At 45.3% G+C, this 12,625-nt stretch overlaps 1 protein-coding gene across 1 annotated transcript in view; it reads left to right on the top strand.

The window, feature by feature from the left end:
• The window catches only part of frem1a (Fras1 related extracellular matrix 1a), a 66,390-nt gene that overhangs the window by 28,341 nt on the left and 25,424 nt on the right, over positions 1 to 12,625 (top strand). Inside the window, exons 16-24 of the mRNA XM_079491601.1 lie at positions 612 to 705; positions 1,453 to 1,708; positions 2,670 to 2,762; positions 3,995 to 4,108; positions 4,788 to 4,973; positions 5,379 to 5,575; positions 5,678 to 5,912; positions 8,783 to 8,927; positions 11,067 to 11,214. Coding sequence (XP_079347727.1) covers positions 612 to 705; positions 1,453 to 1,708; positions 2,670 to 2,762; positions 3,995 to 4,108; positions 4,788 to 4,973; positions 5,379 to 5,575; positions 5,678 to 5,912; positions 8,783 to 8,927; positions 11,067 to 11,214 — 1,468 coding nt within the window. The remainder of the gene's footprint in view (positions 1 to 611; positions 706 to 1,452; positions 1,709 to 2,669; positions 2,763 to 3,994; positions 4,109 to 4,787; positions 4,974 to 5,378; positions 5,576 to 5,677; positions 5,913 to 8,782; positions 8,928 to 11,066; positions 11,215 to 12,625) is intronic.

Here is a 12,625-nt window from a genome sequence, read left to right as displayed (position 1 = left end):
GAAAAGCAGTTTTGATTTATTATTATTAGGACAAAATGTGTGCGACGGAACCAGCGGTAGTTGGAGGCTTCATGTCCGCTTCACCCTCTGCTCATTTCCAGAGCTTCCGTTGCTCCAGACTGTATGACAGACAGACAGACAGACAGACAGACAGACAGACAGACAGACAGACAGACAGACAGACAGACAGACAGACATTTTGAAATTGTTCAACTAGCCGATTGACATCGACACGTTGTGAGCTTGCAGATTGGCTATTGAACTATTCAAAAAGGTTTTCCAAATAGTAAAAAAAAAAAAAAGGCAAAAAAGGCAAAAAAAAGGCAAAGAAGGGGATATGCAGTACTGGCACTGGCGAAAATGTGGGCCATAATAAATAATGAAATTAAAACAACATGTATGTTTTTCAACACTTTTGGAGCATAAAGGTGGTCATAATGAGAACACACATTGTATGCATGTTGTGTATGATATTGTTTACCACAATAATTGTAAATTAGAATAATGAATTGAATAATGAATGACACCATTACATGACGTGTGTTTTAAAACCAATATAGTTCCAAATTAGCAGCTTGACATATTGTTTCTGTGTGATGATGTTCCTGCAGGTATAACCACGACAGCTCAGAGACTGTGGAGGATGTCATTGAATTCACGGCCACAGACGGCATCAACCCTGTCGATTTCATCATGCCAGTGAAGGTATACAGCAATTAATGACTACCATTTGGAGGTCTATTATAATCCAATATATTATGGGCATCTGGTTAGGATGCCTCTCGGGCGTCTCCCTAGTGAGGTCCTCGACGCACGTCCCACTGGGAGGAGACCCCGGGGCAGACCAAGGCGCAGTTGGAGGAAACTCATCGACTCACTGGCCTTGGAACGTCTCGGAATCCCCCAGGAGGAAGTCACTAATGTTGCTCTGAAGAGGGAAGTCTGGAGCACTCTGGTGGAGCTGTTGCCCTCGCGACCCGACTACGGATAAGCGGTTGAAGATGGATGGATATTATGGGTTAATTTGGTTACATGTGTTTGTTTCCATTGTGGTCCTTTAACCCATTTTGGGCGGGAACCCCTTTTGGTGTTTTAAACATTATGTTATAATTTAGCTATTGAAAAATAGCAGATCTACAAGCTGGCGCGCTATGAGATTGTAGGTCTGCTATTTTTGAAAAATCGTGAAATGTGCCTCAAATTTGGAATATATTTTTTCAGAACGAACGTTTTTAACTCAAATCTTTGCTTCTGGAGGGTCCCTGGAACAACATATTTTCAGATGGGGGGTCGGAGGCCAATTACAAATCATTTTTGGGGTCCTTCACATGAAATATTGAGTGATATAGCCCTAGAAACATAGGTATTTCAGAAAACTGCCAGAAGACATTTTTTTCAGGCCTAAATGGGTTAAATCACGACGACTCGTTTGGGCGCTGTGCCTCCTCCCAGGTGCGTCCCGTTAACGACCAGGTCCCCGTGGTGGCGTCGGGCCTGAAGCCCCTCCTCCGCTGCGCCGAGGGGGGCTGGGCGCTCATCACGGCCGAGCACGTGTTCGCCACGGACCCGGACAGCGACAACGCCACGCTGGTCTACCTGATCGCCCGGCAGCCGTACCACGGCGTGGTGCTGCTGAGGGGGAGCACTGTGGTCGACCGCTTCGCCCAGGACGACCTGCTCGCCGGGGACGTCAGCTACAGGCACACAGGTATAGGGGGCGCTGTTGGTCGACTACTTTTTTTCCACTGATGAAAACTAAATTAAAACTAAGCTGACTAAGTTGCAGCAGTGGCTCAGTTGAAGTGTGGCCAATAGAGCAGCCGGATGGGAACCGTGAGGTTCCCCAGAGTTAGTGTTGAAGTGTCCTTGAGCAAGACCCATAATTGCTCCCGATGTGCAGGTTGGTGCCTTGCATGGTTTCCTCCGCCATCGGTGTATGAATGTGTGTGTGAAGGGGTGAATGTAATGCACAATCTATGTAAAGGGGTGTGTGTGTGTGTGTGTGTGTGTGTGTGTGTGTGTGTGTGTGTGTGTGTGTGTGTGTGTGTGTGTGTGTGTGTGTGTGTGTGTGTGTGTGTGTGTGTGTGTGTGTGTGTGTGTGTGTGTGAATCTAAGTAAATGTGTATGAATGTGTGAAATGTGAATGTAATGCACAATCTAAGTAAAGCGCTATATAAATGTAAAGACAAAAGAAAAACATTATAAAATGATATTTAAATGCAAATAAATGAATAAATAGATAAATAAATAGTGTGAAAGAAAACAGAAAAGTATCAAGAGAATAACGTGCAAAAGAAATTATAGGACAAAAACTCAATAAACGGTAGCAGAAGTATTTAGCTTTCAAACGAATTAAAGGAATGAAAATCACTCACTCAAATGCTGTGTCTGCTTGGACTGCTACCATGTTATTATTATATTAGACCACTACACTGTTATCTTAACATTCTCATACTATACCACTATATATGATTAGGCCCACCATAGAGTCGGGTTCTGCTTGACGTTTCTTCCAGCTAAGGGGGAGTTTTTCGTTACCACTGTCGCACAATTGCTTGCTCTGGGTGGGATCTCTGTCGGTCCTTTGCTCTACGTGTAAAGTGTCCTGAGAGAACTTATTTGTGATTTGACACTTTAATAAAGTTGAATTGAATTGTGTGTGTTTGTAGGTCAGGAGATCGGCCTGACTCCTCGACACGACACCATCACGTTGGTCGTCTCTGACGGGGAGACGGAGAACTCTCCTGTGTGCTGTGGTGCAGGTTGTCACAATTATTACATAATCGTCTAATTATATGAGATAATTGCAGATTATTTTGTCATAATCGTCATAATCGTTTCCATGTTGAAAGATGTTCGTACATTGTACGTTGTAAGCTTGTAGATCAGATATTTCATACTTTTTTAAAGTAGAACATTCATAAAGGTGGCAGTAATGTATTTCAGTGATTTGTCATATCTACCCTGTGCACTTTTTTTTCATTACGAAGCCTAAAAGGCAAACAGAAATGTAATTTATATTAATATTGTCCAATGCAAAAAAACACAATTAAATCGCTAATCGCAATTGTTTGTGTGACCAACTTATGTGTAATCGTGACCCTAGGAGGGGGGGGGGGGGGGGGGGGGGGGAGGAGGAGGAGGAGTTCCTAGGGGTGGTGGGCAAATAGGGCAAAATATAATACCACAAGATTCTTTCAAGCTGTATCATGATACACAATATTTTTTCCATGTGTTTTTTTATGGTTAATTGTCAAGACAACACAAAGGGAATAAGTGACCATTTAGACCAAAATACGTATTCTTTTTTGCCAACGATACCATCATTCTACAGAAGTATAATAAAGCAGGGCACGGTGGCACAGTTGGTAGTGCTGTCGCCTCACAGCTAGAAGATCCTGGGTTCGATTCCCGCTCGGGGCGCTGTGGGTGCTGGCGGCGTGTTGCCTCCTCCGCATCATCAGTGCCCATACCCGAGGTGGGGTTGACGAAAGGGCCTTTCTGTGTGGAGTTTGCATGTTATCCCCGTGTCCCCTAGGGTAGATACCCTCACAAAAACATGCAGTAATCCTGGTCTCTAAACTGCCTCCCCCTGGCCAGCCGGGGCGCCTGATGGAGGGGAAAGGAACTGGTTGGAATAACGTGTTCCTTCCACGCGCTACGTCCAACCAGGGAAACTCCCCCCTGTCAGGTGTAAAGGAGCAACTTGGACACTCAGGCATGAAGGAAGCATGAGTTCAAGTCCGTTGCTCTCCCCATGTCCCCCATATATGGGGACTAGGTTGGCGGAGGGTGTGTAGAGCCCAGGATCACATTAGATAATTGACACAGGGGTAAAAAAATGGGTTACAAAATCGTGGGATAAAAAAAAACAAGTATAATAAAGCAATAAGCCACAAGAGGTCTCTTTATAATGGCTGAGAGGCGTAATAAGACGTGTGGAGACATTGTAATCGTCTCAACAATATTTCCACCATATCGCCCACCCCTATAGGTCCGCCCCACACTGACCGGGGGAAATCAACACCCGTACGGGACAGCCTGCCGGTCTACGACCTGAAGATCACCGTGTTTCCAGTCGATAGCCAACCTCCTACCCTCACTACAGGTGACAATTGCTACAGGAGCGGGCGATAAAGGCATTTCAGAACATTCTGTAACGCATGGGAGTGGATGGGAGCTGTTCTTGAGGAGCGCTAGCCAAGCCTAAGGCTATCCACCGTTGAAGATGCCACTATCTACTGGCGAAATGTGGAATTGCAGCACTTAATGGAAGTGGACGGACGTTCATGACGTCACGTGAAAAGCCCGGACCTCAAAATTGAGGTACGGGCTAGGCTAAACTTCCGCTCGCTCGAGCCATTGAGTTATAATTATACTTCCGGGTGCTTCAAAACGCCACTGAGCAACTTCTATTGAAATGAATAGCGGGGGGGGGGGGGGGGGGGGGGGGGGGGGGGGGGGGGGGGCGGGGCTAACGCTCCAGTTCGGTCTCTATCCTTTATATACTCAACTGATTGGCGGAGCATGTAATGGGATGTATGATGATGTACAGTATGATGATAACAGCACACACACACACTACAGCGCTTTAAATCACTGTGTGGCGTCTTCGTGTAAACACAGAATAAAAAGTGAGTATTACAGGAGACATGTTCATTGTGGTATTACAGGAGACATGTTCATTGTGGTACAGGAGACATGTATCGTGATACAGGTACATGTTTATTATGGTATTACAGGAGACATGTTCGTGATACAGGTACATGTTTATTATGGTATTACAGGAGACATGTTCGTGGTGGATGAAGGCGGGACCGCCCCGATCACCGCGGCCCACCTGAAGGCCTCGGACGTGGACACGCCTCTGGACACGCTGGTGCTCAGCCTGGTGTCTCCGCCGCAGTTCGGATACGTCGAGAACGTCCTGCCCAGTCCCGGGTTCGAGAAGAGCAACGTGGGCATAAGCATAGGTCAGTGCATGGACGGACGACCCCTGCAGTATTAGTTTAGCCACTTAAAGGACAACTTTGTTTTTGTTTTTCAACCAAGGTTCATGTTTTACTGTAGGTTGTTATTAGAGAAAGTACAGGAGCCCAAATTAGCGGCTATTGGTTGTATTGAAATGATATGCCATATCAAATGTTTTGCATGATAGTTTCCAGATTTAATGTCTCTGTCTGTCTGTCTGTCTGTCTGTCTGTCTGTCTGTCTGTCTGTCTGTCTGTCTGTCTGTCTGTCTGTCTGTCTGTCTGTCTGTCTGTCTGTCTGTCTGTCTGTCTGTCTGTCTAGCACACCTAAACCTAACCTTAACCCATGTCTAACCAATGACTAGTCTAAACTAAGTATGCACCCCGTCTGTCTGTGTCCATATGCAGCCTCCTTCTCCTACAGAGCCCTGCTGGACGGTCATGTGAACTACGTCCAGTCCAGACACCAGAGGGTGGAGCCCACGGAGGACCAGTTCATGGTGTGCGTGTCGGACGGAGTGCGCACCTCGGCCCCCGTCCCCTTCAACGTCCTGATCCGCCCCGCCAACGACGAGGAGCCCCACCTCCTCGCCAGGAACATCACCGTAAGTCCTCAGGAACCGTTGTTAGAGCGTTGGCATTTATGACCCAAATTGGGGGAGGAAATGACCCTGACTTGGTCTCTCTGTGTGTGTGTGTGCGAGAAGGTTCGAGAGGGAGACATGAAGGAGTTGGACTCGTCCGTCCTGAACGCCGTGGACCTGGACGTCCCCGGAAACGAGCTGCGTTTCACCGTGCTGCGGAGACCCGAACACGGGGACATCGTCGTCAACGGCGGGGGGTCCACCGCCCCCGAGCGCGGGGACAGCGTCGGGTCGGTCCACAGCAGGAGAGACGCCCGTACACCCGTGGAGGACTTTACCATGACGGATCTGAGAAATGGTAGAACGATAAAATAAATATCTAATTCTAAAACGGTTAGCCCCAATACTTGATTCTGATTGGCTGCGGTTTCTCATTAGACCACGTGCTAAATCTCACGATAGTCTGCACCAGGGGTAGGCAACCTCAGGCACGGGTGCCAACATTTCCACAGAGGAGGGTGGTCACTGGCACACTGGCATAAGTGTGTGAGAGAGATTTCTTATTTTAATATTAAAATATTAAGTATTCAAAAACGTTTGTTAAATGAAGTCCCCTCACATCTACAGTATATATAAATGACACCGTGCACATAATTCTACATTCACTCAAACTCTGGGCTCTGAGTGTGTGAACGAAAATAGGCCACATAAAAAGTTATGTACAGCCTGTGGACAATCAAAATCAGATGGAAATATCACATGTGGTGACATAATTAAGCTGAACGAAAATGAAAACATGGCACTTCATGTCAAAAAGGTTGCCGACCCCTGTTCTAAGGTGTGATTTGGGGCCCTAAAGATGAATACAAAATCAATATCAAGATCTTAATAATGTCCAATACTTTGATATTGATGAAATTATGACAGGCAGTTACTGCTGTCAAAATAAAAATCACACCCGTGTGAACTGAGTGGTGCAAATCAAATATTATTTGAACACGGACATCCTTGCTGTTCCTTGGAGTGGTTGCACCACTCAAAAAACACTGTGTTTGAAATACACTCGTGCTTTGTAAGGTGTGATTAGGGGCCCTAAAGATGAATACAAAAATAATATCAACATCTTAATACTTGCCAACACTGTGTTTGAAATTGATACTCGTGCTTTCTAAGCTAAATCAGTTTATATCAATCCCAGGTGCGTTATAATTTGCAATTCCATGTTGTATTGGCGTTAGTACCACAGGAGAGAAAACAGGCAAACGTTAATAAAAAAATAACTATAAAATAATTCTTGTAAATGAAGTAATGCTGATGTTTAACTATAATTTAACCAAGTTGTTATATGGTAACTCTATTCAGATTCCATGAATAGAGTTCCTCTGCTGGACACTTCTTTTCAGTAACAAAGCCGTAGAATTAGCATTAACTCATTTTGGGCGGGAAGTTCACTTCTAGTCATTTTTACTAGTTGACTAGTTGCCTAGTTTACTAGTCGACTAGTCGACTAGTTGTTTAACTACCTATTATGTACAAAATAAAAAAAAAATATATATATATTTTTTTAATATATTTGTACATTGAAAAACTGTGTACATGGTGACTATAACTATAATGTACCTGATCTTGAGGCCTACAAAATCGGGGGAAAAAAATCTAAAAAAATCTTATCAACTAGTCAACTAGTACCAACAAGGTCGACTAGTGGATTTACTAGTCGAGTCGACTAGTTGCTTAATGCCCTAGCGGGAACCCCATTTGGTGTTGTAAACATTGCTATAATTTAGCTATTGAAAAATAGCAGATCTACAAGCTCATAGTAGCAGTGGCGCGCTACGAGCTTGTAGGTCTGCTATTTTTGAAAAGTCGTGAAAATGTGACGCAAATCTTCTTTCAGAACGTTTTTAACTCAAATCTTTGCTTCTGGGGGGGTTCCTGGAACAACATATTTTCAGATGGGGGTCGGCGGACAATTATTACATATCATTTTGGGGTCCTCGACATGAAACTGATACAGAAACATGAGGTATTTCAGAAAACTGTCAGACATTTTTTACATTTCGACGTCAGGCCTAAATGGGTTAAGGGCCTTGCAAACGGGGAGCGAGTAACGCCCACGTTGTTGCCTGGATCAACTACAGGTCTGCTACAGGTCTGCGTCTGCTCAAGAGGGGCGCGACAACGCAAGCGTAAAAAGAAAGCTAAACCGAATCCAGGTCTGGTGAGTCGCGGGCGTGTGCTCACGTAAATACGCTTGCGTTTGTCGCACCGCGACTTCTCTGAGCAAAAAACGCAGGTCTCATTGAAAATGAACTATAGGTGCGTTTTATCGCTCCCCGTTTGCAAGGCCATTTAGTCTAATCGGTGAATAAAACCTTCAGGGAAAAAACACGCATGTTCAGAAGCCCTTCAGGAAAAGATCAGGGAAGCCTGAAGAGTAGGGCTTCACTCACACTGCCACAACAGAATGTTGTATAGCTGATGCATGAGACTTGTTGACTGTTGCAAGCTCGCAATTCATTTCCAATGGGAGTCACGTGGTTTGAAGAGACAAACGTGTTGTATGAGGGGGAGGTGGGCCAGTCGAAACACATACAACATACGTACATACATCAGCTTGTAGGCAAACATGTTGTATCAAACCATGTGACTTCCATTGGAAATGCATTGGGGCGGCCATGACACTTACAACTTGCTTACATCTACCATGCAACATTGCTAGATGTATAGGTGTGAGTGAAGCCTAGGGCCTGACTCACAACTTCGCAACAGATTGATGTATAGCTGATGCATGAGACTTATTGACAGATGCAAGCTCACAATGCATTTCCAATGGGAGTCACATTGTTTGACACAACATTTGTGTTGTATGAGGGGGTGGGGGGCAGTCGAAACACAGCCGGAAGCCGTACAACACAAATGCATTGGGGCAAGATGTAAACAAACCCTTTCATACATCTAGCATGCATCAATGTTGTATGCTAGATGTGTGAGTCAGGCCTAGGAATGGCACATCTGTAGTGCTGTCCTTTTACAATATCTCCCCTGGGGCAGGTAGGGAGTCCCTCTTGAATGACTTAAGAGTGTGTGTGTGTGTGTGTGTGTGTGTGTGTGTGTGTGTGTGTGTGTGTGTGTGTGTGTGTGTGTGTGTGTGTGTGTGTGTGTGTGTGTGTGTGTGTGTGTGTGTGTGTGTGTGTGTGTGTGCGCGCGCCCGCGCACGACCTGCAGGCATGTCTCTGGTGTACGTGCATGACGGCTCAGAGAACACGGAGGACAGCTTCTCTCTCCAGCTGACCGACGGGAAGCACCAGCTGACCAGACGGGTGACGGTGACCGTCCTGCCGGTCAACGACCAGGAGCCAAGAGTCATAAGGTGGAGCGCTAAACTCCTCGTAAAGTGTTGATTTAACTCTGAGAGAGTGGAATCTTTACTTTCTCAACGTTAAAGATAAAGTGCCGTGATTTTTGAGTTAACATTACTCTAATAGACCACTAGGTGTTTTGCATGTGTCTATGGAGTTAACATTACTCTAATAGACCACTAGGTGTTTTGCATGTGTCTATGGAGTTAACATTACTCTAATTGACCCGCAGGTGTTTTGTAGAGTTAACATAACTCTGACCCGCAGGTGTTTTGCATGTGTCTATGGAGTTAACATTACTCTAATTGACCCGCAGGTGTTTTGTAGAGTTAACATAACTCTGACCCGCAGGTGTTTTGCATGTGTCTATGGAGTTAACATTACTCTAATAGACCCCCAGGTGTTTTGCATGTGTCTATGGAGTTAACATTACTCTAATTGACCACTAGGTGTTTTGTATGTGTCTATAGAGTTAACATTACTCTAAAGGTAGCTCCAGATAGCACAGACCGTCGGCTGTCGGCCAGTTTGGAAGCATCGCGGTGGCGACTAAAAGTATGCTAATTAGTCGGGTCGGTCTCTGCCCACTTAGCGCCCAATTAGGGCTGGGCCGTTGAGAACTCTTCTTATCATTCTAGGAACAATGGTTTGGAGGTGTCCTTACGACTTGTCCTGTCCGTTATAGGAACAATGGTTTGGAGGTGTCTCTTACAACTTGTCCAGTCCCTTATAGGAACAATGGTTTGGAGGTGTCCTTACGACTTGTCCTGTCGGTTATAGGAACAATGGTTTGGAGGTGTCCTTACGACTTGTCCAGTCCGTTATAGGAACAATGGTTTGGAGGTGTCCTTACGACTTGTCCAGTCCGTTATAGGAACAATGGTTTGGAGGTGTCTCTTACAACTTGTCCTGTCGGTTATAGGAACAATGGTTTGGAGGTGTCCTTACAACTTGTCCTGTCGGTTATAGGAACAATGGTTTGGAGGTGTCCTTACAACTTGTCCTGTCGGTTATAGGAACAATGGTTTGGAGGTGTCCTTACAACTTGTCCTGTCGGTAATAGGAACAATGGTTTGGAGGTGTCTCTTACAACTTGTCCTGTCCGTTATAGGAACAATGGTTTGGAGGTGTCTCTTACGACTTGTCCTGTCGGTTATAGGAACAATGGTTTGGAGGTGTCTCTTACAACTTGTCCTGTCCGTTATAGGAACAATGGTTTGGAGGTGTCCTTACAACTTGTCCTGTCCGTTATAGGAACAATGGTTTGGAGGTGTCCTTACAACTTGTCCTGTCCGTTATAGGAACAATGGTTTGGAGGTGTCTCTTACAACTTGTCCTGTCCGTTATAGGAACAATGGTTTGGAGGTGTCCTTACGACTTGTCCTGTCGGTTATAGGAACAATGGTTTGGAGGTGTCTCTTACAACTTGTCCTGTCGGTTATAGGAACAATGGTTTGGAGGTGTCTCTTACGACTTGTCCTGTCGGTTATAGGAACAATGGTTTGGAGGTGTCTCTTACGACTTGTCCTGTCGGTTATAGGAACAATGGTTTGGAGGTGTCTCTTACAACTTGTCCTGTCGGTTATAGGAACAATGGTTTGGAGGTGTCTCTTACAACTTGTCCTGTCCGTTATAGCAGGGGTTCTCAACCCATGGGGGGTCGCCAAATTATTTTGGGGGGTCCCCAAATTATTTTCAAAGTTTTTTTGTTTTTTTTTGCAACTGAATGGCTGTAAAGTGGAAATGAAGAGTTTACATATAGTACACATAGTACATGCATACACCTTCCCTAATGATGATGGTTTCAGTATTTATTTATGGTGTATTGTCTCTATTATTAAGGTTATTGTAGCAGTCAATTTATATTGGGGGTCGGGAGGGGGCGGGGCGGGGGTCCCGAGACGTTGCCAAAGCATTTTCGGGGGTCCCCGGCCAAAAAGGTTGAGAACCCCTGCGTTATAGGAACAATGGTTTGGAAGTGTCCTTACAACTTGTCCTGTCCGTTATAGGAACAATGGTTTGGAGGTGTCCTTACAACTTGTCCTGTCCGTTATAGGAACAATGGTTTGGAGGTGTCCTTACAACTTGTCCTGTCCGTTATAGGAACAATGGTTTGGAGGTGTCCTTACGACTTGTTCTGTCCGTTATAGGAACAATGGTTTGGAGGTGGATCCAGGCGAGGCCAGGCTAATCTCCAGCGTGACCCTGTACTCCCAGGACGACGACACGCCCTCCGCTCACGTCCTCTATGTTCTAGAGAGCGTTCCTACACAGGGACTGCTGCAGGTGAAGGTCAAGGTCAGTCTGTCACTTCATTCTCTTCATAGGACAGGGGCCCCTTTTGGGGCTTTTTCCTTTCAAGGCCGGAACCCCTTTTGGGTTGTCGTTGCTATATGTACAGAATATAGCAACATATGTTTAGCCAGCTGCTTAAAAAGCATCTGGATGCTCACCTACCTCTGCTACACCCTGGGCAAGACCTAAGCTGAAAAGACTATCAGCGGAAGTGGCGGAAGTGTTGCGTGTAAGATAACTACGTCACGCGGTGCGGCTGTGTTTACTAGTCCCCACCCAATGATCATTTCAGCGGGAATACATTTTCGGGAACACAACGCGGCGATTGGTCAAAAAACGTTAACTTCCGGGGGGGGGTTACACGGCGGAAGTCCTGCCTTAGATAGCTTATTTGTCCTAGGTTGTGACCAGGCTCTTCTTTTTCGCAGTTAAGTGAGCCTGGGACCGAGGCTACCTCTGCTAGCGATTGTAGTGGAAATTCTTTCATGAATAGCTGCCCCTAGGCTGCCTCTAAGCCAATGGGAGACTTACCCATAAAACCCATAGTATGAACGGCATAAAACCCATACTCTGAACGGCATAAAACCCATACTCTGAACGCCGCAACGTGAAGCCATATTGGCTGGATACTCTGAACGCTGCAACGTGAAGCCGTGAGCAGAGGCTCAGGCAAACAAATGGACTATAGCTGTTCATAAACAAGAGCATGCTGGCAATTATGAGTCCATCTTGTTTTGTAATATTTGAAGATCAGGTTGTAGAAGGCATTTTTAGACTCTGCCTCAGGTCTAAATGGGCTAATGTTCAACTGAATGTGTGTCAAAATTATGATATGCATTATGCCAATTTTTTTGCCTAATTTGAATAGTTCGTAGTCATCGTTGTACCCATCATTTGTAACAAATTTGATGAATGGATGAAGGAACGAATGAAGGAACGATAGTTGATTGGAATGCGCGAGTGCATTTTTACTTCCAACTAACTGTAAAAAAAAAAATGTAAAAAAAAAAATTAAATCACACCTGTGTGAAGTGAGTGGTGAAACTCCGTGTCGGGGTCCCCCAGACAGAAGTTCCAGACAGAAGTTCCAGACCCACAGGAACGCGCCCAGGGGGTCCCTGTACTGTACTGTACTGTACTGTACTGTACTGTACTGTACTGTACTGTACTGTACTGTACTGTACTGTACTGTACTGTACTGTACTGTCACACCCAAAATCATCATATACTGTGTGTGTGTGTGTGTGTGTGTGTGTGTGTGTGTGTGTGTGTGTGTGTGTGTGTGTGTGTGTGTGTGTGTGTGTGTGTGTGTGTGTGTGTGTGTGTGTGTGTGTGTGTCACACAGCCAGCCAGGGACACAGTCAGCCAGCCAGGGACACACATAATAATAATAATTATTATTTTATTTGTGTCA

Source organism: Electrona antarctica (assembly GCF_951216825.1).
Source record: "Electrona antarctica genome assembly, chromosome: 21".
Lineage (NCBI taxonomy): Eukaryota > Metazoa > Chordata > Actinopteri > Myctophiformes > Myctophidae > Electrona > Electrona antarctica.
The sequence above is the reverse complement of the archived record's forward strand: the minus strand, read 5'-3'. Positions and strand labels throughout refer to the sequence as shown.